The following is a 25,297-nucleotide window of genomic DNA, read 5'->3' as shown; positions in this document are numbered from 1 at the left end:
CCTGAGTTTCCTGGCTCTCAGCCCTATTTGGCCCTCACACAGATCCAAGGCTCTCATGTTTCTTTTTGGTAACTACATGCAACCTTCACCTGTATTCTAGCCACAGAGATTTAGAAACCCCAGCATTGTGTTTGTTTCTGTCTTGATGGCTAATGGTGGTAGAGTATACTTTCTCTCACAGAATAGGTATAGTCAAGGGGCATGGGAAACTTCCTTTCTCAGAATTCGTTCTTTAACAGGGATAGGGATAAGAATAATAAAGAAGCCAGGCGCCGGTGGCTCACATCTGTAATCCTACCTACTCAGGAGACTGAGATCTGAAGATTGTGGTTCAAAGCCAGCCTGGGCAGGAAAGTCTGTGAGACTTTTTTTTTTTTTTGGTCGGTTGTGGGGCCTCAACTCTGGGCCTGGGCGCTGTCCCTCAGCTCTTCAGCTCAAGGCTAGCGCTCTACCACTTGAGCCACAGCACCACTTCCGGCTTTTTTCTTTTTGTTTATGTTGTGCTGAGGAATTGAACCCAGGGCCTCATGCATGCAAGGCAAGCACTCTACCACTGAGCCACCTTCCCAGCCCAGTCTGTGAGACTTTTATCTCTCCATTAGACTCTTATCTCCAATAAACTACCAGAAAACCGGAAGTGGCACTGTGACTCTAGTGGTAGAGCGCTAGCCTGGAGCTGAAGAGCTGAGGGACAGTGCTCAGGCCCAGAGTTCAAGCCCACGACCAAAAAATAATAATAAAAATGTAAATAAATGTTGTAGTGTGAGAGAATTGTCAGCTACGATGTCTCCAAAAACTGCAGTGTGTTTTTCTGTCTTTTGTCTTTTGAGACTGGGAGTCAATGATATAGTCCATACTGACCTGGAACTCATGATATAGTCCAGTCTGGCTTCTTAACACTTGATCCTTCTTCTCAGCCTCCCAAGTGCTGGGATTACAGACATGGACCCTAATGTCCTTTTGTCTCTTCATCTTTGTGCCTCCCAGTGAGGCACTGAGGACTTGTGAACTCCTACTGACCTAGAAAGGAGAGATGGGACAATGAGAAGAGAATTTTGGAGTGCCCCCCCCATGCAAGGTTTCATGTTCAGTACTTTATTAATGTAATAATACTAAAGAAAATCAAGATTTCAAATCTGAACAGGAAGAGAAGGAATCTGGAGCAAAAGGAAGGTCCTGTGGCTTCCCAAATATTATTGGAGCACTTGGGCTCAGTTCAGTCAAGCCATAGCTAGTCCCTGATTTTCTGGTGCAAATCTTCCTGATTGTGTCCTGTGCCTGGGCCACTCCGCTTATCCCGTGTGCCTCACTTCACAGGGCATTAATGTCTGGGCCTTGGTGGCAGCCATGGTGCTTCTCTCCAGCGGCGTCCACGACATCCAGCAGCTGCTGTTCTGCCTCAGGAGACCCGGCTCCACAGTGACCATGCCAGATGTCACCGAAACCTTATACTGTATAGCTGTGCTGCTCTACGCCATGAGGGAGAAGGGAATCAACATCAGCAATAGGTACGGGGCCAGAGGGGGAAACTGTGACAATCTCTGTGGTAATGTGAGAAGGTCCCAACTTGGCCAGTTCTCCCTCCCACTTGCCAGCAGTAACATCTGGCAGGCTGCCTGGAGTAAAGACACCCAGATGGGCAGGCAGTAAGCATGTTGTGCAATCCTAACATGCATTTTACTGCCTTTCCATTCCCTCCCTACCTCTCTTCACTTCCTCTCTGGTACCAAGGATAGAACTAAGGACCTCATGTTTTCTAGGCAAGCATTCTACCATTTAAGTCATATCCCTAGTCCTTTTAGTTTGTTTTTTCTTTTTTCTTTTTTAGATAGGGTTATGTGCTAACTTTTTCTAAGCTGGTCTTAAACTGAAATCCTCCTTCCTCTACCTCATGAGTTGCTGAGATTACCATAGCCAGATCAATGATCTTTTCAGAGCACATCTAGAGCTCCTGTTCGGGGGATGGCATGTCCCCATCTTGTTCCGTTTGACGTCACACATAGAAACAAGCACCTTGCTCAGAACTGTGTTTCCTGACAGTGCTTCTGTCACCTCTAGAGAGAATCTGATTAAGAAATAGATTGTGACCTAAATTTGATAGTCTTTTTAATTTACTTTTCTCCCTTATTAGGATTCACTACAACATTTTCTACTGCCTATATCTTCAGGAGAATTCTAATACTCAGGCCACTAAAGTTAAGGAGGAGCCATCTGTCTGGCCAGGGTATGTATGTATATAAATATAAGCAAGTGTTTTTTCTTCCATTATTAATTCTGCTAAGTAAGGAGGGGAGACACTTTACCACTTTTATTGTGGTATAATTTACATTATATAAATTTCATCCATTTGAAGAGTATAATTCAGTAATTTTTGAGTAGCTTTACCATGTTGTGCAGTCAGTATCATAATCTGATTTTTATCCTTTTAAGGGGAAGTCTATTTTGGGTCAACTTCTGATTAGCCAGTTGGCTCATTTGACTTTTGTTGTTGTTGTTGTCGTTGGCTGTGGGGCTTGAACTTTGGGCCTGGGCATTCTCCCTCAGCTCTTCAGCTCAAGACAAGCACTCTGCCACTTGAGCCACAGTGCCACTTTTGGTTTTCTGGTGGTTTATTGGAGATAAGAATCTCACAGACTTTCCTGCTTGGGCTGGCTTTGAACTGTGATCCTCAGATTTCAGCCTCCCAAGTAGCTAGGATGACAGGCATGAGCCACTGGCACCCAGCTGTTTATTTGATTTTTGGAGAGTCAATTCCTTGCACTTTTTCATTACTTTTTTTAAATTTCTCTTCTGTGAATGATTATAGCAAGAAAGCATCTATTCAACTTACACATGAGCAACAGCTGATTCTGAACCATAAAATGGAGCCTCTCCAGGTGGTAAAAATTATGGCCTTTGCAGGTAAGGGAGTACACAGCACGTTCCTGGAATAGAGCATCCAGTTCATGTTTGCTACTTTTTACCATCATTCTCTCTGCTACCCATTATCTGCCTGCCAGAACATCTGTGCATTGATCTTTTATCAAACTGTCTAGTCAGATAGTCTCCTAAGCAGTAGGCCAAGAAGTACTTGCTTTCTCGCACTACTCTAGGGAACATTTTCGACACTAGAATTCTTGTTTTAACAAATATTTTGTAGATATTAATTGACAGGATTTATCAGTGGGATTGGTTGAAACCATCAATTATCATTGTATATGTACAGTAACTGATTGCTTCTGGAAAGTTAGGCCATTGCTAATTAGCATAAAGGGTTCCAGTAGCTTTCTAATTTTGTAGGGTGATATCTTGAGGGCCCTCCCTCCATTTATTTTTAGCAATTTCCCTAAATATGTTGTCATTGAGCTGATCCTATAGTCTCCTGAAATACTTGACTAGTCTTTTGTCTAAATCTTTTCTCATGCCATTTTTCTCTACCTAGAACCCGTTTCTTTTTCCTTTCTACCTGCTAACTACAATTTATTAAATGCATGCAGTATACTGGCTTGGTGTTCTCTTTAACATCATTCTGTAAAAGTTGGTCAGCTTATACATAAGGAAGTTTAAGCTACAAGAAACTTATTTCAGATTATATAAACAAATAAGAGGTAGAACCAGAATTCAAAGCTGTTTTTTTGTTTTTCCAAAGACATGTCCCCTCCCCCACTCCTCTCCCTCCCTTTCTTTTTTATGCCTCTTCTTTATTGCTCCATCTTCTTCTTTCTTCTCTTTTTCTTTGCCATGTATATTGACTCTCATCATTTGTGTAACTCCCTGATAAAGGCTTCTTCAGTCACTTGAATCCTAAATATCTAGTTGTAGTAATCTTTTTTTTTTTGCCAGTCCTGGGCTTAAACTCAGGGCCTGGGCACTGTCCCTGAATCTCTTTGTGCTCAAAGCTAATGCTCTACCATTTAAGCCATAGCAAACCACTTTTGGCTTTTTCTTAGTAGTTTATTGGAGATAAAAAGTCTCCCAGGGACTTTTCTCCCTGGGCTGGCTTCGAACCATGATCCTCAGATTTCAGCCTCTGAGTAGCTAGGTTTACAGGCATGAGCCACAAGCACCCGGTTTTTTCTCTTATAACTAATAATTTGTTAATCACTTGATACCTCATCACAATAGTAGAAATAGGTGACAAATGCATTTTATAAATATTTCTTTAGTTTCCCACAGTTCTTCAAAACAACCCTGTTCGTCTATAGGTGAGACTTTTATTGTTGTTGATAATCCATATTCTTTTTGTTGTTGTTGTTGGTCATGGGGTGTGAACTCTGGGCCTGGGTGCTGTCCCTGAGCTCTTCCACTCAAGGCAAGCACTCAGCACCGTTTCTGGTTTTCTGGTAGTTAATTGGAAATAAGAGTCTCACGGATTTTCTTTCCCCAGGCTGGCTTTAAACTGTGCTCCTCAGATCTCAGCCACCTGAGTAGCTAGGCTTACAGGTGTGAGCCACCAGTGCCCAGCTTCCATATTCTTTTTCACTGTCTTGTGTCGCATTATGCTTTCATGTTGTGTGTTTCACTTGTGTTGGTGTTTTATATCCAGCTAGACTGTAGTATATCTTCTTTTAGCATCTCACAATGCTTAGCACAGAGCTGAACGTGTAGTAGGTATTCAGAAATCCCTGTTAAGTAAGTGACAGAACAATTGACTGAGTGGTGGAGAGGTAGAACAGACGAGAGTCTAGAATGGATCTGAGGAATCCCCGAGTCTCCCTTTCATGCTCTTGCTTGACATATATCATTGAGTGTTAGGCCAGCAACAGTTACCCATTATTGAATTCCTGCTGCAGGAGACCTGATGCTTATCTTTGCCCTTGCAAATCCTATACGTACAGGTTACTCACATACTCCCCTGGGTCAGACTGGAGCTCAGTGAGCAGAGTCAGGTAGCTTGCCCTTTGTTGTTTGGCTAGAGCCAGGAACACAATGTCCCCATCCACCTTTACCTGACTTTAAAGTTGCTGCACCCTTTTTGTCCTTATGAAAGTCATGTTGAGTTCAAGCCAGAGGAGAGAGAAGCCTGATCAAGACCTGAATAGGGTCCCCCCTTGGAGTGTGTTTTGCTTGGGCAGAGGGTCACATCCTCTCCTCTTGGCTTCTGCAGGCACCGGGAAGACCTCTACCCTAGTCAAGTACGCCGAGAAGTGGTCTCAGAGCAGATTTCTGTATGTCACATTCAACAAGAGCATCGCAAAGCAGGCTGAGCTCGTCTTCCCCAGTAATGTCATCTGCAAAACCTTTCATTCCATGGCCTACGGGCACGTCGGGCGGAAGTGAGCATTGCCAGGCCGGCGCCATTTGCACGTCTCTTTCTGGGTTTTATATGCGATCCTCGTGATCGCATGTGAACTTACCCCACAACATTAAGAATATCTGATGCCATTATCCATTTACAGGCAGTGTTAGTGGTTGGTTCTCTTAACCTGGAAGATATATTGTTCGTACATAATATTTTGCTGAGAGGAGCATTCTCTTTTCTCTGACATTGAAGCACAGAAAGTCAAAATGATCAAGATATCACACATCTTGATACTTGGAAAGTTGGGTGGGGAAACCTGCATGAACCCCTGGCTTCCTGTGCACAAAGGCTTCAAAGAGCTTCAAGTGTCCCATTGTGGGGCTTCTGGGAGCCTTGATCCCAGCTGGGAATAGTAGCAACGGCCATGAGTGGATTCATCTTCTGGATCTGTGAGATGTTCGTTCATGAAAGCCTAGCAAAAACCAGATTGAATTAGATGAAGACTTTTCAGGATTTTTGTGGCCTTTTAAGCATTCTGTCTCACCTTGTATAATATATCTCAGATACCTGTAGTGTCACTGGAGAGAGGGGGATGGAGAGGGGAAACTCATCACCACAGTGCTGGTAAAGCCAAATGGCATTTACTTGGCATGTGCATTACAGGTACCAGCTGAAGAAGAAGTTGAATCTCTTCAAGTTGACGCCTTTCATGGTCAATTCGGTTCTTGCTGAAGGGAAAGGTGGATTCATCAGGGCCAAGCTTGTATGTAAGACTTTGGAAAATTTCTTTGCCTCCGCTGATGAAGAGCTGACTATTGATCATGTACCTATTTGGTGTAAGAACAGCCAAGGACAGAGAGTCATGGTTGAACAGAGTGAGAAGTTGGTAAGTATCAGATGTCCCTAGTTTTAGGGGAGCTGTTGTTATTTTTGTCTTGCTTGGCTTTTTCACTCAAGGCTGGTATCCTACCATTTGAGCCACAGCTCCACTTCCAGTTTTTTGCTGGTTAATCGTTACTAAGAGTCCCACAGATTTTTCTGTTTGGAAAAGTTTTGAACCGTGATCCTTAGATCTTAGCCTCTTTTTGTTGTTGTTCATTGTGGGGCTTGAACTCTGGGCCTGGGTGCTGTCCCAGAGCTCTTAAGCTCAAGGCTAGCACTCCAGTGCCACTTCTGGTTTTCTGGTGGTTTACTAGAGACCAGAGTGTCACGGACTTTCCTGCCCGACTGGCTTTGAACTGCAATCCTCAGATCTCAGCCTCCTGAGTAGCTGGGATTACAGACGTGAGCCACCAGCACCCGGCAGATCTTAACCTCTTGAATAGCCATGATCACAAATTCAAGCCACTAGTGACCAGCTTATTTCTATCTTCTTATTTCCTTCTCACAAGAAATTGAAAATAGGCAGATGAGATTAAGGTCTGTCAGGACAAGTACAGTCTTAACACTCAATGTACATATGTGAAAAAGGAAGTGGAAAACTTGATAGGATTGAAGGGAGAAGTAGGTGAGGGAGGAGAACAGTGAAAAGGGTGACTGATCAAGATGCACTATAAACACAAGTTGATGTGTCAAAAGGTAACCCCCAGCCGGGCACTGGTGGCTCACGCCTGTAATCCTAGCTACTCAGGAGGCTGAGATCCGAGGATCACTGTTCAAAGCCAACCTGGGCACGAAAGTCTATGAAACTCTTCTCTCCAATAAACCACTAGAAAACAAAATGGAATTGGCACTGTAGCTCAACTGGTAGAGCACTAGCCTTGAGCTGAAGAGCTGAGGGACAGAGCTCAGGCCCAGAGTTCAAGCCCCATGACCAAAAAAAAAAAAAAAGGTAACCCCCTTGTACAACCACTTGAAGATGAAAAAAGATATATTAAAAAAAATTCTAAAGTACAGACCCAACATGGCACCGGGAATTGTACAGTATTTTCTCCAGGGAAGACCATGCATAGACATGTCAGTCATCACATTAATTCTCTTGTTAAACAGACAAGAATACATATTAAATGATTTTTTCCCCCAGAACTTCTTATTGCATCCTCAGGCCCCGGAATTGAATCAAATCTAATGATTGGGAGTCTTTTCTAATTGTTTTGGTTATTGGTTCTATATTGATTTCACTAGCAGAAAAGTTACTAGTAAAATCAAGTCTATTCAATCACTTCTCTTTTTTTTTGGTGCCAGTCCAGGGGCTTGAACTCAGGGCCTAGATACTATCCCTGAAGGCTAACACTCTACCAGTTGAGCCACAGTGCCACTTCCAGCTTTTTCCAATAATGATATTGGAAATAAGCATCTCACAGACTTTCATGCCTGGGCTGGCTTTGAACCACAATCCTCAGATCTCAGCCTCCTGAGTAGCTAGGATTTATAGGTTTGAGCTTCCAGGGCTCAGCTCATTTCTCTCTCTCTCTTTTTTTTTAAAACAATTGTCAGTAATGAACCTAGAAGAGCAGTTGGGCCTTTTCTGGTTCTTCAGCCATTGTGACTTTGATCTCTGCTCTCACATTTCGTGTGAGCCCAGCTTGTCCCTCCTCTCAGCATGTGAAACCTCCACACTGTTAAAAGTGGAGCCTTGGGAGGTGCCTGTCCCTTTATTCAGTAATGATGCCTTTGCTTGTCCTGCTGTATGTGGTAGTGACAGCATGATTTCACCTTGCTCTCTTTTCCAAGGTCTTAAACTTTGAGTTATTGTGTCATTTACTTTCTAGAATGGTGTCCTTGAAGCAAGCCGACTCTGGGACAACATGCGGAAGCTGGGAGAATGCAAAGAAGAGGCTTACCAAATGACTCATGATGGTAGGCAAGTTTCCATACCTCACTCACTGTTAGGTGTAAGTACTTAAGGAAAGTGAATTATGACTTTTGCTGTTTCCCTCTTCCAGGCTATTTGAAACTCTGGCAGCTGAGCAAGCCTTTGCTTGCCTCTTTTGACGCCATCTTTGTGGATGAGGCCCAGGACTGTACCCCAGGTGATAAACTATTCAGGACATCAGTAGTCTCAAATACGTAGAAACACCATCATGATTATGTAAGAGGACTATGTGTGGAATAAGTTGATTATTCTTATTTGTGATAAAGAAGAGGAACAAATGATATTTAGTCATTGAGAAATCCTTTTTATTTGGATAAAGATGTTAGCAATTGTCTGTTCTCACTCAAAGCAGATTTATCTTCCTCTAACTGTTTTGCCGAAGTTATTCTTAGAATGTGGGGGCTGAGGAATGTAGTTAGTGGTAGAATATTTGCCTACCATACACAAGGCCCTAGGTTTGATCCCCAGCACTATAAAGAAAAAATAAAACATAAAAATATTGATTGAGGAGCTCACCCAGTGATAAAGATCTAGACTCATGCTGAATGGGGAAAAATTTTTCAGTTTAGAGCTAAAAAAAATTGTTTCTTATTTCTCAAGTGGTATGAATATGACTTTCTAGGTAATTTTGGAGTCTTAGAGTATTAGAGAAAATAATTTGCCTCATTTTATATCTGCCTATAAATTTTTTATACTCAGTTCACCCAGAACGAAAGATCATTTGCATTTGTAGAACCCGAACCTGTTTCCTTTGACTGTTATACAAGTGTTCCTTTTGATTGAGCACCTATCCTGTAAGAAAAGACAACCCTTGTCTATCCTGCTCTGGCTTAGTTTTGTGAAAGCATATACATCTTTTTCTCTTTTAAATATGGTTTCTTTTTAGCTGTATGGGTTGGAATCCTTCAGATTTCTCACTGTCCCTCTTGTTGGTTGCAGCTATAATGAATATAGTTCTGTCTCAGCCATGTGGGAAGATCTTTGTAGGGGACCCACACCAACAGATCTATACCTTCCGGGGTGCAGTCAATGCTCTGTTCACAGTTCCCCACACTCACGTCTTCTATCTCACACAGGTGAGTCTCTGCCCCTCATTCCCCACGATTGTAAGCAAACAATGTATTTCCTGTCCCCTCCTAGTTTCTTACATGCTGGGCTTTGTGTATGTTTCTATGCTAGGTTCACAGTATATAACAAACCCTTTGCTGTAAGCAGTGGTTCTCAGCAGGTCTACAGAGTCAAAACTATTCTCATAATAGTCGTGTTTCTCTGTTGGCATTTGCATAGTTGTAGGGTAAAACTATTGGTGTCTTATGAATCAATGCCTTGATACCAAACTGGGCTAACAATTATATTCTTTCAGCACATTCAGATTAAAAAGAAAAAGGTTTACTTGAGCATGCCCTTGATTCTGAAGTGAAAATGATTATCTTGTTACCCATTGACCTTTTCAGTACATCTCTCTAATATTCCTTGTGTTGCAATGGGAAGTACACACAAACCACTTCCTCTGCAGACTGAAGCTGTAGACTGACAAGGAGCACAAGACAGTTATGAGCTGAAGTGGATGCTTTTTTCTTTTCTTTTTTTTTTTTTGGGTCCGGTCATGGGGCCTGGGCGCTGTCCCTCAGCTCTTCAGCTCAAGGCTAGTGCTCTACCACTTGAGCCACAGCACCACTTCCGGCTTTTTTCTTTTTGCTTATGTGGTGCTGAGGAATCGAACCCAGGGCCTCATGCATGCCAGGCAAGCACTCTATCACTGAGCCACCTTCCCAGCTCCTATAATAACAATTTTTTTAGAAAAGGGTTCTTTCAAGCAAAGTGAAAACTTTGAAAGCTTGTGAGTGTGAGAAATCACAATACCCTTTCATTATATAAGCATTCCTTCTTCTCCAGCTGCACATCTGTGTGAGGCTAGATTTTCTTCTTCTTTTTTTTTTTTTTTTGCCTGTCCTGGGGCTTGAACTCAGAGCCTGGTTGCTGTCCCTGAGCTTCATTTGCTCAAGGCTAGCACTCTACCACTGGAACCACAGCACCACTTCTGGCTTTTTCTGTTTATGTGGTACTGAGGAATTGAACCCAAGGCTTTATGCATGCTAGGCAAGCACTCTACCACTAAGCAACGTTCCCATCCCCGCGGCTAGATTTTTTTCACACACTTCAGCCAAGACAATATATCATTAGACTGAATGCAGATATAAGGAAGAGAAGTCAACGATGAAAGAAATTTGCAAAAATTGTCAAACTCTGTCACGCTTGCTATTTTTTTTGGGGGGGGGGAAGAGGAAGGTGGCTTATAGTTACGTTCAAAAAGTACTCTTTGTAGTACCTCTGTCGTTTGTAAAAAGCGATCAGCTCTCTCACCCTAGAGGACTTGAGTTGTTACTTGTATTAAAGTATAAACTACTGAGTTGTGTAAAAGTGAGAGGTCTGTGAACTGATTGTATTTCCTTGTGTTCCCATCTGCAGCACTAATTTAAAGGTGGCAGCAGGAAAGCTGTTTTTTTAAATTGACCTGATGTGTGTCTTAGAGTACTTTCGAATTTACAGAAACACTGAAATAATGGTACAGACCAGGATAGTTTTCATATAAGCTCAACTCTAATAATCCCTAAGGATTAGCATTTTATATTAATGGAGAACACTTGTCACATTAGTGAACCACAGCTGATAGTTTATTATAAATGAAAGTGTAGAGTTTGCTAAAATTCCTTGATAGTTTTTGAATGATGTTTTCTGCTGTTCCAGGATCCCATCTAGGAGAACACATTAGTTATAGTCATGTGTCCTTATCTTTTCTTGGCTGTGAGAATTTCTTAGACTCTACTTGTTTTTAATGACATTGACAGTTTTGAGAAGTACTATTCAAGTAAATGTTTCTCAAAGGTGCTGGTCAGGCCAGGTGCCGGTGGCTCACGCCTATAATCCTAGCTACTCAGGAGGCTGAGATCTGAGGATCATGGTTCAAAGCCAGCCCAGGCAGGAAAGTCCATGAGATTTTTATCTCCGATTAACCACCCCAAAACTGGAAGTAGCCCTGTGGCTCAAAGTCGTAGAGTGCTAGCCTACTCAAGCCCCATGACCGATGAAAAAAGTGCTGGTCAGACATTTTTAGTATGCCCATGAATGGAAACTTGCCAGCACAAAATAACAAAACCCTTAGACAAATCACCAGCCAGGCTCAGCTTTACTCTAGAAAATGTCCACATCCCCAGCCTGTGGAGCACAAGTCAGGTCTTGGCAGTGATAGAAGTGTGTTCATTTATATTTATATTGTGTTGGTTTCAGTTCCTTTCATTTGTTGTCTTCCAACAGAGTTTTAGATTTGGTGTGGAAATAGCTTATGTGGGAGCTACTATCTTGGATGTCTGCAAGAGAGTAAGGAAGAAGACGTTGGTTGGAGGAAACCATCAAAGTAAGGCTTGCAGTTGCTCTTCTTTTAGAAAGTTGCAAGTTATAAAATTAATTGCCGTCTTTCATTTGATTTGCCATGGAATGTATGCTTTCTTCCCAAAGGTGGCATTCGAGGTGATGTAAAGGGACAAGTGGCTCTTTTGTCACGGACCAATGCCAACGTGTTTGATGAGGCTGTCAGGGTGACAGAAGGAGAAGTACCTTCCAAGATACATTTGATTGGGGTAAGAGTAAATTTCTGGAGACCACTTCATGCACAGAAACATAGCAGGTAGCCACTGAAAATGTTCAGCTTCATTAGGATCAGCTTACAAGGAAGCCTTTAGGTTTTTTAATTCTTAGCCAGCTGTACCAGGCCTGAAGTCCTTATTCCTGGCTACTTTAATTATGGTATCAGAATATTCCTATGATGTCAGACCCACTAAGGACCCAAGGACCTTTTCTTCCACTCTAAAAAAAATGAGTCTTGACTCTGAATGGGAGACTGGTCGCTCCCTGGGATTTTTCTTGTGTGTTGTCCATGTGAGTGAGAATGGTGGAGCTGATGACATCCTAGGCCACACCAGTTACCCTAATTCACATGGAATTAAAACCTTGAGTTCTAGCTCTGCCTCTGTCACTAACACATGTGGCATCTATATGCCCCATTCTCTTCTCCATATTGAAGATGAAACAATGTCTTTCCTGTGCCTGTTCCATGGGGAAAGTAGGATTCAGTGACAAGCTTGTGATATTTTTAACTTTAGGTTAGATAACTATTATATATGTTTTTTTACTTATGGTAAAAAGGCCCTACTGTGTGGCAGGCACTTTGCAAATATGGTTGGTATATTTTAAGCTGGGCACCAATAGCTCATGCCTGTAATCCTAGCTACTCAGGAGGCTAAGATCTTTCCTGGACATGAAAGTCCATGATGCTATAATCTCCAATTAACCACCACATAATCCCAGTATTTCATATAATCTATTTTGGGATAGTTATGTTGTCTTTGTCCTTACAGATTGATATTTCTGTGTAATATTTCATTTATTGTATACATAAGAACTGGGTGCTGTTTTTTTTTTTTTCCACTCAGCACATGAGCATATTTTCTTTCATTGCTGGTGTGATGACTTTATCTTATTTCCTCTGTTAGAAGTTAGCCATTTTCACTATGGTAAGTGATTATGGAATGCCATCCCCATAGGGATGATAGGAAGCGCGTTGTTTTCTTCTAGGACATGCCATGACACTCCATTGCACATCTGAGTGTGGGTCATAATGGATACTGTCATGTTTTGATCTGTGTTTTATGTCATTGTTTCACCTGTCCTTCCCTAAGAGATGACCAGTCCTGGGGGGAGGGGGGAGCTTTTATCACATGTGTCCTCTGATCTGGGCTGGAACCATAGGAGTACTGCGTCACAGCCAGGACTGGGCAGGCACTGCTTAGATAGAACAAGGTTAACCTGTAGTGTACTCAGGCCCTCTCTTCCAAGGGCTGACCTTCAAAATCACAGAATGATATGGACTTTAGACACTCAGGGGTTCTCTCTTGAGAAACAATGGTAAGTATTCTACTCAAGTGTGTTTATCATTTGGTAACACAATTTCTATTCCTGGAAGGTCTGCTCAAATTGCCCTTTTGTTGATGAGAAAGCCATATGTAGCTAGCTAGGTCTTGTCTTTTTAGAAACAGGAAGATTTAGAGCAAGAGAATCTGCAAATTCTGAGTTTCTAGCCATATTATAGTTTAGTGCTTTGTGCTTGATGAAGTTCCCCACTTCCTGTAGATGCAGTTTGAGATCTAGTTCCAAGAAACTGCTTTATTATAAAATCCCATCCCTGCATTTATTTTGTTACATTCAAAAGCAAAATAAAACAAAAAGCCTTACCAACAAACTTTTTCAGGGGATTAAATCATTTGGACTGGACAGAATCATTGATATTTGGACTCTTCTTCAGCCAGAGGAAGAACGGAAGAAACGTGAGTAGTTGGCTGGCCTTAGGGCTAGGAGATGGGAGTCCCAGAGTCAGTGTTCTTGTTGTTCTTCTGGAAGGGGAGATTGTTTTGATCTTCTCTCTCAAAGAATAGAATGCCTTAAGCCTCCTGTTTTCAGAGGTACCAACAGAGTTCCAGAATCCTTGTCTCACAAGTCTTCTGCTCTCTGCTGCTGGTCCTTTAGGCTGTCTTCCCCTGTATCTGTCAAGCTGGGCAGCTTTGCCCGTCAACACTTCTATATGGGCCCCAAATGATGGCTTCTAGTTTTTCTTTTTATTTTGGATTGTGCTATTTCAAATCCTCTGAAGGAGGTGGAGCTCTTGAGTATAGTCTGTTGATCCTCTGAGGAGGTAGAGAGACCACCATGTTGATTTGTCCAGGGACATTCAGTAAGTTAGTGATGCTGTCAGGACTGGCCCCTGGGTCCCCCAACTCCACCATCTGCCTTTGTGCTTGTGGTTGAAAATGTGCATTTGTGTTATCTACCTCCTGTCAAGCTGTGTGCATCCCCTCCTTAGGAAACCTCGTCATCAGGGACAGATTCATCAGAAGATGGGTGCATAAAGAAGGCTTCAGTGGCTTTAAGAGATATGTGACTGCTGCTGAGGACAAGGAGCTTGAAGCAAAGATCGCTGTGGTTGAAAAGTACAATATCAGGATTCCAGAACTGGTGGAAAGGATAGAAAGATGCCACATAGAAGACTTGGACTTTGCAGGTAAGGAAACTAGTTGATTCTTCCTTGCTTTCTAATGTTTCTTTTTTTTTGTCAGTCATGGGGCTTGAACTCGGGGCCTGGGTGCTGTCCCTGAGCTCTTTGCTCAAGATAAACACTCTACCACTTTGAGCCACAGCTCCAGTTTTGGGTTTTGAGTGCTTACTTGGAGATATGAGTCCCATAGGGACTCTTCTGCCCTGGCTGGCTTTGAACCACGATACTCAGATCTCAGCCTCCTGAGTAGCTAGGATTACAGGTATGAGCCCTGTTGGTTGAATGAAAGAAATGGAACAAATAAAAGAATAGGAACCAGCCAGGTGCTGGTGGCTCATACCTGTAATCCTAGCTACTCAGGAGGCTGAGATCTGAGGATAATGCTGGACAAGCCACACAGCCATCTCCTGCGTTTCTGTCCCTCCATATATAAAGAGTAAAGAGAAGGTAGGTCAAGTAATTTGGCTATGGATGGCAATTCTTAGCGGTATTCCTGGTATTCCCAGGGTTGATAATAATTAAGATAATTTTTTTTTTTACTTTTGAGGTTTTTTTCCTGATGATAATTTGCTTTTCCCCACAAAGCTCCCCCCCTTGAGGCCCTCCCTAACAAAGTTGTTTTTCTGTCCTAGAGTACATCTTGGGTACTGTACACAAAGCCAAAGGCCTGGAGTTTGACACTGTGCACGTTCTGGATGATTTCGTGAAAGTGCCTTGTGCCAGGCATAATCTTGCCCAGCTTCCTCACTTTAGAGTTGGTAAGGACATGAACTGGTTACTTTTGGTATGTTGGTATTTTAGTAGGTACCATTGATTGAATGCTTCATTTTGAGTGCCTTAACTTTTGTTCGTGTGGCCTCTTGCTATGGTCCTTCTAGAAGGAACCAAAAATAAACAACATCATTAAACTTAAACTCTTGATTGTTAATGTTGTGATTCGTAGAAAAATCTAACTTCAACAGAGTGCCCCTCTCAGGGGTGTTTTCCTTCTCTGTGACAATGTTAGACATCTCCAGATTTATCTGAGTCAATCTAGATAAATGTGGGAAGGGAGAGAACATAGGTACTAGGTACCAGTAGACTTGGGTCCAGCTCTGGCCCTTGATTCATGCATGGTAGGCCTACATGTAGGAGCGACTTTTCCTCTGTGAGCCTCAGTTTCTCCATCTACCTCATAGGTGTTGTGAGAACTGGATGATGGATATCCACATCATCAGGTGCTGGTAATTTATGGTAGTACTAAAAGAAAAGAAAAAAAAATCTAGCATTTCATGCCACTGTAGTCTGTGAGGTTCTTGTTTGTTTTTGTGGTTGCTATTTGTAAGAAAACTGTGTATAGATAGCCAGCAAATGTTGAGGGATGTTTTGGGATTGAGTATATTTGAATGAGAACATAAGATGTGGAAACAGGCTTTTGAGTTGACTGTTTTTCCTTTTTCTTTAGAGTCATTTTCTGAGGATGAGTGGAATTTACTGTATGTTGCAGTAACGCGTGCCAAGAAGCGTCTCATAATGACCAAATCACTGGAAAACATTTTGACTCTTGCTGGGGTAAGAGCAACAGGAAAGCCCAAGTTAATTTATGAGCATTTGCATACTGTTCCGTTGGAGGACTCAAGCTGGAGTCCTCACATCTGGATGCTGGGTGGGAAAAGAAGGTTTCTTGGATGTGCAGAAGCCAGCCACTTGTGCAAAAAGGGTTCCCAGCAGTAAAATAGAGTGTGTCTCCTTTCCAAATTCCTTCCTGATGAAGTTTTTAAAGACCCGTCTAAATTGTCAACTGACTTCTTGTATTTCTTAACTTTGTTTTTTTTTTTTTCCCCTCAGTTGGTTCTCAGCACTTGGACTGGGGTAGGGGTGGGCTTGGCAGTCAGGTTTTCTGCATCTTAACTTCCTCTCTTCCCCTCCTTGATCCAGTTGAAATGCACCTGCTTCTGCTGCCAGATTTTTCCCCAAATCAGCCTTTCCTAGAGAGAAAATATCTCCAGATATCTAGTCTGAATGAGGTGAAGAAAAGTGTGCTTCTTCACAGTCTTTAAAAAAAGTAACATGAATTAGCCAGGTGCCAGTGGCTCATGCCTGTAATGTTAGCTACTCAGGAGGCTGAGATCTGAGGACCGCAGTTCAAAGCCAGCCTGGGCAGGAAAGTCTGTGAGACTCCAATAAACGGCCAGAAAACTGGAAGTGGTGCTATGGTTCAACTGGTAGAACACTAGCCTTGAGCTAAAGAGCTGAGGAACAGCACCCAGGCCCAGAGTTCAAACCCCACAATCGACAAAAACAAATAAACAAAAAACCTGAATTGATATTAAAACATTAATTAATACAAGAGGGTCTCATGAAAATTCCATCATTATTTTAGGTCTAAAATTATGCGACTTTTTATAATCTCTCCGATACTTTAAGGAGTTAAGCAGAATTTTTATATACAAATAGTCTGTACATATTACATGAACTTTTGTATACATTTTGGTTATAAGTACTTCTTTTTTTTTTTTTTTTTAAGAACTTGTAGTGTGGCTTTTCATGGAATTACTTTTACCCTAGTGGTTTGACCTGTAACAAAATCATATTGTCATACCCTTAACTTATTAGTGAGTATAATAGAAGAACAATATCATTCACAATGTGAGATAAATTGTGTGTGTGTGTGTGTGTGTGTGTGTGTGTGTGTGTTTACGTGGGCACATGCATGCATGCACCAGTCCTGGGGGCTTCAACTCAACCCGAGCACTGTCCCTAAGTTTCTTGCTCAAGTCTATCATTCTACCACTTTGAGTCACAGTTCCATTTCTGGCTTTTTGATGGTTAATTGTAGATAAGAGCCTCATGAACTTTCCTGCTGGGCTGCCTTCAAACCATAGTCCTCAGTCTCCTGAGTAGCTAGGATTACAGGCATGAGCCACTAGCACCTGGAAGATTTTTTTTTTTTTTGTCATAATGCAAGATCTATTGGAAATTTATTTGTGGGCATGGCTTATTGCACACTGCAGGCCCTCACAGCATAGGGTTTGCCACTTACCCAGAAGACCATGATTTGGGACATATATGACTCCACAGCCATCAGGAAGGAGACACTTCCCAGCTACCAGGTCTTCAAACTCATCTGCCTTAAACTAAGTAAAGCCCCACTTCTGGAAGATGCAGATCTTCTTGCAGACAGGGAACTTGAACTTTTGTGATTGTGTCAAAAATGCTTTTTTTTTAAAAAAAAAAATGGTTTGCTAAAACCAGGAACCAAATAAACATTTATTTGTTAGTCCGTTAAGTTACTTAATTTACAGCAGTCAATATCCTTTCCCCTTTTCTGTGCACATGTCTTACTGTAGAAACTGGGTCAGTTGTCTGCCCAATGGAATATTCAGCATTCTAGATGTTTCCTGTGTGATTGTGAACTGGTTGTGCCCTTGCCTACCCTAGGCTTCCTGTAACTGGAAGTAGCTGTAGATAGAGGCTTACTTAGACTCAGCCTTCATGGCTTTGTCAGGATTTCTCCCTGATGGAGAGGTGGCCATGTTTGCTTCATGTTTCATCCCATCATATACCAGGGCAAATTCTTAGCCTTTCAGAAATGATAATATTTTGTTTTTGTTTTTTTTAGCAGAGCTAGGAAATCTGTGTTTTTGAAAAGAAAGAAAAATGTCAAGAGTTTATACTGGTAATTCCAATCCTGATTTAGTTTTTTTTTGTTTTTGTTGGTTGTGAGGCTTGAAGATGGGGCCTGGATGCTCTCCCTGAGCTCTTTTGCTCAAGGCTAGCGCTCTACCAGTTTGAGCCACAAAGGGAAAACAGGACAGTCAGTGTTTTTCTCACATGAGTGACGCAGGTTGTGTCTAAAGAATGTAGCAGTGGTGTGTATTGCCATTCCATCTCCGTCTGGCTCTTTCCTTCCCAGGAGTACTTCCTGCAAGCAGAGCTGACAAGTAATGTCTTAAAAACAGGAGTGGTTCGCTGCTGTGTGGGCCAGTGCAATAACGCCATCCCCGTGGACACGGTCCTCACCATGAAGAAACTGCCCATCACTTACGTACGTTTGCTCTCTGGGGGTTAATGCAGCCGCGCACATTACATCACTGTAAGCTTTGTGCTTACCTGGGCTGTGGGGTGAGGAAAACAAGAGAAAGCTGTGTGATCCTTTTTAAGGAGCTCTTCATGTGTCAAAGCCCAGCAGATGTGAGGGCTTCCCTGCCCGCATGGCAGGGATGGAATAGTCAGGAGTCACAACAGGTATTGCTGTCTGGATGTGCTGAAGCTTTCTGCTTTGGGAGATGAGGGTGTGACTAGAGGTTTTTTTCCAGAGCTTTGTTTAGTTTTTCTTGGGTTTTGTTGTCTCTCTGGCTCTTCTGCTCTTATTTTCATTATTTGGTATTTGGGATCAAACCCGGGGCCTTGTACATAAGAAGCATGTGCTCTATCACTGACCCCCCTCCCGCTAGAGCCTAGTTCTTCCCTCCCCTACTTTTTTTTTTTTTTTTTGCCAATACTGGGACTTGAACTCGGCCTCACACTCTTGCTTACAAGCTTTTTCATCTCAAGGGTGGAGCTCTACCATTTGAGCCACACCTCCACTTCCTAATTCTTCATCTCTTGACCAGATGAAGCACGTTACTGCTCCAAGGGAACTTGGTGGCATCTGTGCTAGCTGATAGACTTGTGGGAGGTGTTACCTTTGAGGGTTTGTGTCAGCTGGAGAACATCAGCATCACAATGCCTGTCAGTTGGCAGCTAGATGGTAACACAGCATTTGTTGGTGAGAAGTTCTTGTTGCTAGGTTGGTCCCTTACCTCTTTTGCTTCTCCTTCACCACAGAGCAACAGGAAGGAAAACCAGGGTGGGTACCTGTGTCACTCATGTGCAGAGCAGCGGATTGGGCCTTTGGCGTTCTTAACTGCCTCTCCGGAGCAGGTACGGGCCATGGAGCGCACTGTGGAGAACATAGTTCTGCCCAGGCACGAAGCCCTGCTCTTCCTTGTCTTCTGAGGATGCGCTCTCCGTGACACAAGGTGGCCTGCGGTGGGCTCCACCTGCTGCAGACAGCCAGTGCGGGCAGGCTTCCTGCTCACCTGAGACTGGGCGTTCCATCACGGACTGCTTTCTGAGGAAGAAGACACCAACCCAAGTTGGACCTGCCATTTCTCTGTTCCCTACAATAGCCAATTTTCCACTTGCCTAGCCTCCATATGTATCAGGTCAGGGAAGTGGGGGAAGTTCTTTTGATAAAACAAACAAACAAACAACATTTTATGTATTTAAACTTTTATTACAAGGTTTCAATTAAATAGGCATTGCACTGACATGCCACTGTGACACCTAGCTTCAGCACGGTCATTTCTAAACTCTCTCCAACTCTCTCCTCTTTTTGCTTTCAGCAGCTGGTCACGTGACCTAAGCGTACCATTGTTTTGACATGAAAGTCACATATATAAAGGTGTAGTGTGTGTGTCTGCTATTATAGCAAGGATGTCACATCACACACAAAAGACAAGTATAAAGTAAGAGTAGCCACATTTCTCATGGTTCTAGGACATCCAGCTGGAAGATCGGAAGGGGTGGGCAGACCCTGTGTAGTGGATAGGGTGTTGGTAGAGGAGAGATGGGAAGGAGTTCATTGTGCTTGAAGATGCTGGGTAGCTATTGTAATGAAGTTATAATGTTTACATAAAACCTATCACATCAGTGTACATGGAACAGTAGCTGGTATGTTTGCCATTCATCAGGATTAGGGATGCTAATGGTACCACCCAAGTAATACACACACTTTAGTCTTTAGCTAAGCCAGAAAGATCTTCTAATACTGGATCTTTTTTATTTTTTGGTTGGTCATGGGGCTTGAACTCAGGGCCTGGGCGCTGTCCATGAGCTTTTTTTGCTCAAGGCTAGCACTTTACCACTTTGATGCACAGTATCACTTCTTGTTTTTTTCTGGTGGTTAATTGGAGATACAAGTCTCACAGACTTTCCTGCCCAGGCTGGCTTTAAACCTCAGTCCTCAGATATAAGCCTCCTGAGTAGCTAGGATTACAGGTATGTGCCATCAGCACCCAGATAATATCAGATCTTTTAAAGAGATGGCTCTACTTAGTTTAGAGGATGCTAGTGTCGGCAAGATAGTGATATCTGGTGGGCTGGACCCAGGTCGTTGCAGTGGGTCTGGTGTTTTGGGAATGAAAACATTTGTCAGTGGTTCTGAAAGCATAGTTCAAATGAGCAGTATTGACTTCACCTAGGAACTTGCTAGAAGTTGTCTCACAGCCCTACTTCAGATCCGCATGGTCAGATGCTCTGGTGTTGAGTCCCAGTCATTGATAAGCCCTGGAAGTGACTGTATTGCACCTGTGTGCACTCTTGATGAAATCCAGTAGATCCTAGTAATTAGATCGGTGTCACAATGCAATGATAGTCTCTTATTACGACTCCTCATGTTCTGGCTAGTTCTCCAGGTAGATGAGGACAACCTTCATTGAGAAAGGAAGTAGGAGATGTAGGTGTAAATGAAAACAAAGCTGATTTTCAGAATGTTGGAATGGTAGGGAAAGCAGTGGGGGAGAAGGAGGAGGTCATGAGAAATCAGGAGAATAGGAGTTCCTAGAGAATGAAATATACTCAAGTGAGAGGGTAAGCCAAGACTGGACATTGCCTTAAGAGGCAATATCCAGTTGGGGAGGGACTGGATGCCAAGGTACCCCATTCGAGAGGAGCACTTCATCAGAAGAGGGCCCAAGGCTCCAGGTGCAGACTGTTCAAAGATGAGCTTTGTAGAATGATGTTTCTGATCATATCTCCATGGGAGACTTAGATACCTGGCAGTATTCAGCCTGGAGTTAGTGCTAAGCCTAGAACACTTGGCAAGTGGGAATTTTGAGAGTAATAGCTTTCAGATAAACCTGATTCTGGTGTGAGGCTCACCCACTGAGGCAGATGGTGCCTTGAGAAGAACAAGCAGCAGACTGACTTGCCCAGAGATTGATTTACTGGAGACTTTCAGAAGCAGGGAGACAGGTGAGGGCTGCACCTCATGGCAGGGGGAAGGAGTTTATATGCTAAGTTAGACAACAGTGGGCCACAGCCAACTGGAAAGTAGTACCTGGCTTCAAAACCAGTGATTATGATGTTAAATTTCAAGTCTGAAACGGGCATTTTTAGTGGCAGAATGCCTTCATAGCAAGTACAGGCCCTGAATTTATATTCTCTCTCACTTTTATTCAATTCTGCCTTCCCTCCCCTCCCTTTCTCCTCTCTCTTTCTCAGGGCCTTAAGCCAGGCAAGCTCTCTACCACTTAGCCACACCTCAGACCTTCTGCTCTTAGTTTGGTTTTTCAGATAGGGTCTTTTCACTAACTGTGCCTGGGCTGGCCTCATGCTGGGATCCTTTTGTCTTCATGTAGGAGTAGCTGGGGTTGTCACTGGGAAGAGATTTGGAACAGAGATTTCCCTGATAGAAGAGGGGAACACTTGTTATTCAATTTTCTAAGTCCACTGTGGACCTCTTCCCCACACAGTCTTGGACTAGTAACAAAATGAATTTCAAAGTCATTCATGAAAGAGACACAGAAGGTAACTGAGGGATGAGCCATCTCTTACCTTCACAGTTTCTCTCTAAAATGACAAGTTTCAGTGTCTCAAAATGGAGTGTGTTATAAGGTGGGAATTCTATCAAACATGTATTTTAATATAACGAAGTAGGGAGAAATACAGTTCAAAATGGACAGTTCAAAATGGTGGGCTTTTTTTTTTTGGTCATGGGGCTTGAACTCTGGGCCTAGGTGCTATCCCTGAGACCTTTAGCTCAAAGCTAGCACTCTACCACTTGAGCCACAGTGCCACTTCTGGCTTTTTCTGTTTATGTGGTGCTAAGGAATCAAACCCAGGGCTTCATGCATGCTAGGCAGGCACTCTACCACTGAGCCACCTTCCCAGCTAGTGTTTGTTTTTTGTTGTTATCTTTAGTTGCACAAAGGGTTGTCATTCAACAAATCAGCATATGAGCACAATGTGTCTTGATCAATGTCTTCAAAATGGAGTTTCATATCTAGGGTCTTTATACTTTCTGAGCTGGAGAAATATGTCTGGTCATCTGTTTAGCATTATTAGACAGTGGTGCCAGGTGACTAAAATGAGTATTATTATTCTAGAACTAGATCTGATGTAGGCCTACCCAGAACTCAAGGGCAACAGGTAAGTTAATGCCATCTAATTTTTTATGTCTGCCCATTCAGCTAGTTTCTTAGCTCCTTACTAACATCTCCAAGAAGGCAGATACAGAGAGCCCCTTTATGTCCTTATTCTTTTGTGTGTGGCAGGGGGTGGTGGGTGTGGCTGGTCATGGGCTTTCAACTCAGAGGCACTGTATCTGAGCTCTTTTGCTCAAGGCTAGCACATTGCCATTTTGAGCCATGGTGCCACTTCTGGTCCTGCCAGGGCTGGCTTTTGACCCTCAGTCCTCAGAGCTCAGCCTACTGAGTAGGTAGTACCTGGCTGACTCAGACCTATGTCCCCTAACTGGGCTGGGCTTTCTAGTACAGAACTGATCACTTGGATGACCAGTTGCCTAGCAACTTGGTTGCCTAGCAACTTTCCAATTACCTTGTTTTGGTATTACCATTAAAACACGGAAAAAGGTCTGGGTTACAAAGGATAACATATATGTCAGTTCTTGATGGTCCTTTTTTTGTGGTCTTCTTGCTCACCAGTTTATAAAGTCCAGGTGTTTTTTATTCCTGGGCCAATCATTCTTCTAAAACAGTGAATCTTTTTTTTTTCTTTTTCTTTTTTTTTGTCGGTCATGGGGCTTGAACTCTGGGCCTGGGCGCTGGCCCTCAGCTCTTCAGCTCAAGGCGAGCACTCTACCACTTGAGCTATAGCACCACTTCCGATTTTCTAGTGGTTTATTGGAGATAGGAGTCTCATGGTCTCTCCTACCTGTGCTGGCTTTGAACCGTGATCCTCAGATCTCAGCCTCCTGAGTAGCTAGGATTACAGGCGTGAGCCACCGGCACCTGGCTCCAGTGAATCTCTTTAGTATCTAAAAGAGAAGGGAGGGAGGATGATGTAAAGAATGCAGGAGTATGCATTGTTAAATAATTGATTCAGTTTCTTGCTATTTGCTGGCTCTGTCTTAACTCTTGAACCTGGTAGTTTTGGGGGTTTTTTTTTTTGATCTTTTACTTTCCCAGCCATCTTACTCTAGCTGTCCTGCCTCTGGATTATGGGTATGGGCCTAGAGCACTTCTTGGTAAGGCACTTTATACAATTATTGATTCTTTGCATCTGATAAAGCTCAAGGTCTGAGTAGGAGCCGAAGAAACATACACATTCCTGTAGATTAGACCCTTACAAGCAAGGCTGGGCAGAGATAAGAGAGGAGAGAGAAGATGACATTATAAGTGTCGTTGAGTAAGAAGTTTATGTAGCTCTAGCCCAATCATTGTATTTCTCAATGAAGTCAGAGGATCATCCAGAGAGATTATTAAAAATGTGGGACAGATAAGATAGCACAGGGCCACCAGACAGTATCATTGCTGAGCTGATGGTAAGCAGTACCTTGAGTAGATAATGTTTTCTCCTCCAGAAGCATAGAGGTGAGAGCAGACACATCAATGGTTAGACTGAAACAGTTTGATAAGCAGGGAAAGTGGGTACATGTGAGACAGCCTGCCCAGGAAGCCACGTAATGATTTCAGCTGTCCCTCCCCTCTCCCCTACCCCAAAACACCCATCCTACAGTGGCATCTGCTCTGCCTTTCAGAGCAACTAGCTAGATTGAAAGGGGCCTGTACACCTAGTCAGACTGGTGATCAAGCCTGATCTTTCTCATCCTGAACCTATGGGTTTTTAGGAATGTGGAGTGCATGGAGAGACTGGAAGTAGTCGATTGCTTTGGATTTTCAGCAAATTAGTATAGTTAAAGCTGACTCAAAAAAAGAGCTCCTATAACTTGTTGTCCCATACAGGTGAAGACCCCATTATGTACATAATCCCTCCACAGTTCCTCCTAGCACTTCAGCTTACAGAGGGGTGGCGGCTCTCTGCACATTCACAGGGTGCCCCGGTCCTTTTTCACAGGGCTGTTTTTCATTATAGATTCTTCAAGAGAATCTCCAATTCCCAGACTTGTTGTCTCCATATTCCTCCATATTCACCAGTGATGTTTGCATATTTGATGTTTATGGTGCCCTGGCTAGATGGAGACCAGCAGACATACTAGAGAGCATGCTTAAACCTCAATTTTTTATTCAGTTACTCATTTGATGTCTTAGTGATTTCTCAGACTCGGAGTATTCATAATGTGGCGCGCTCTTTTCTTCACTCCCCACCCCTCCTCGCCCCAACTGGGTCCTTGTGTCAAGATATTTTGTGCTGTGATTTAACTTCAAAGCACAACCCCAAAGATACCTGACAGCAAATGTAATGATCTCACGTAGAAGTTGAAAGGAAGGAGGGAGAAGGGACTTGTATCAGCTGCTTAGCACCAGTGCAAAGAATTCAGTGGCTTTCTCTTCCTGTCATCTTTCCTGTTTTTCCCCAGCTGGCTTCCCTTATGACCAGCATTTCCAAATTGGTGTTTAGAAATGGCAGTAGCAAAGAATTAAGCTCATCTTCTGTGTGTCTGCATAGCAAGAAAACCATTCCCCTGGAGTCTCTTCAGCTGACCTCCTATTTGGTTGGTCAGAATTAAGGAACCCAGCCACTCTTTAGACAAATCATTAGCAAGGAGAAATGGCTTGAGGGAAGACCTTAAATGTGTCTTATGGGTTCCTTTTCTCCTTCCTAATGTCTAGAAGGTTTATTTTTTTATTTATTTATTTTTTTTTTGTCGGTCATGGGGCTTGAACTCTGGGCCTGGGCGCTGGCCCCTCAGCTCTTCAGCTCAAGGCAAGTACTCTACCACTTGAGCTACAGCGCCACTTCTGGTTTTCTGGTGGTTTATTGGAGATAGGAGTCTCACGGTCTCTCCTGCCCGGGCTGGCTTTGAACCGTGATCCTCAGATCTCAGCCTCCTGAGTAGCTAGGATTACAGGCGTGAGCCACCAGCGCCTGGCTTGTCTAGAAGATTTAAAAAGAAGGAAGAGTCTTTTGTTTTTTCATCAAGGGAAACCAAGGCAAAATAGAAAAGACAAAGACTGGTCAGGGGCCGGGGAGTTAGCTCAGTGGTAGA

At 43.0% G+C, this 25,297-nt stretch overlaps 1 protein-coding gene across 3 annotated transcripts in view; it reads left to right on the top strand.

Annotated features, from left to right (window-relative positions):
* Fbxo18 (F-box protein, helicase, 18) overlaps positions 1-19,461 on the top strand; it is a 37,515-nt gene extending 18,054 nt beyond the window's left edge. For 2 of the 3 annotated variants that reach the window (XM_013009326.1, XM_013009327.1), the window contains exons 5-20: positions 1,318-1,508; positions 2,132-2,224; positions 2,807-2,901; positions 5,087-5,255; positions 5,885-6,107; positions 7,933-8,020; positions 8,107-8,193; positions 8,976-9,112; positions 11,352-11,451; positions 11,553-11,674; positions 13,342-13,417; positions 13,951-14,148; positions 14,775-14,900; positions 15,587-15,693; positions 18,038-18,169; positions 18,952-19,461. In XM_013009326.1, the coding sequence (XP_012864780.1) occupies positions 1,318-1,508; positions 2,132-2,224; positions 2,807-2,901; positions 5,087-5,255; positions 5,885-6,107; positions 7,933-8,020; positions 8,107-8,193; positions 8,976-9,112; positions 11,352-11,451; positions 11,553-11,674; positions 13,342-13,417; positions 13,951-14,148; positions 14,775-14,900; positions 15,587-15,693; positions 18,038-18,169; positions 18,952-19,122 (2,115 nt within the window). In that variant the 3' untranslated portion in view covers positions 19,123-19,461. The remainder of the gene's footprint in view (positions 1-1,317; positions 1,509-2,131; positions 2,225-2,806; positions 2,902-5,086; positions 5,256-5,884; positions 6,108-7,932; positions 8,021-8,106; positions 8,194-8,975; positions 9,113-11,351; positions 11,452-11,552; positions 11,675-13,341; positions 13,418-13,950; positions 14,149-14,774; positions 14,901-15,586; positions 15,694-18,037; positions 18,170-18,951) is intronic. The other variant, XM_013009325.1, reaches the window with a different exon arrangement.
* Positions 19,462-25,297: the final 5,836 nt, after the last annotated feature.

Source organism: Dipodomys ordii, unplaced genomic scaffold (genome assembly GCF_000151885.1).
Source record: "Dipodomys ordii isolate 6190 unplaced genomic scaffold, Dord_2.0 Scaffold9, whole genome shotgun sequence".
NCBI classification, from domain to species: domain Eukaryota; kingdom Metazoa; phylum Chordata; class Mammalia; order Rodentia; family Heteromyidae; genus Dipodomys; species Dipodomys ordii.
The sequence above is the reverse complement of the archived record's forward strand: the minus strand, read 5'-3'. Positions and strand labels throughout refer to the sequence as shown.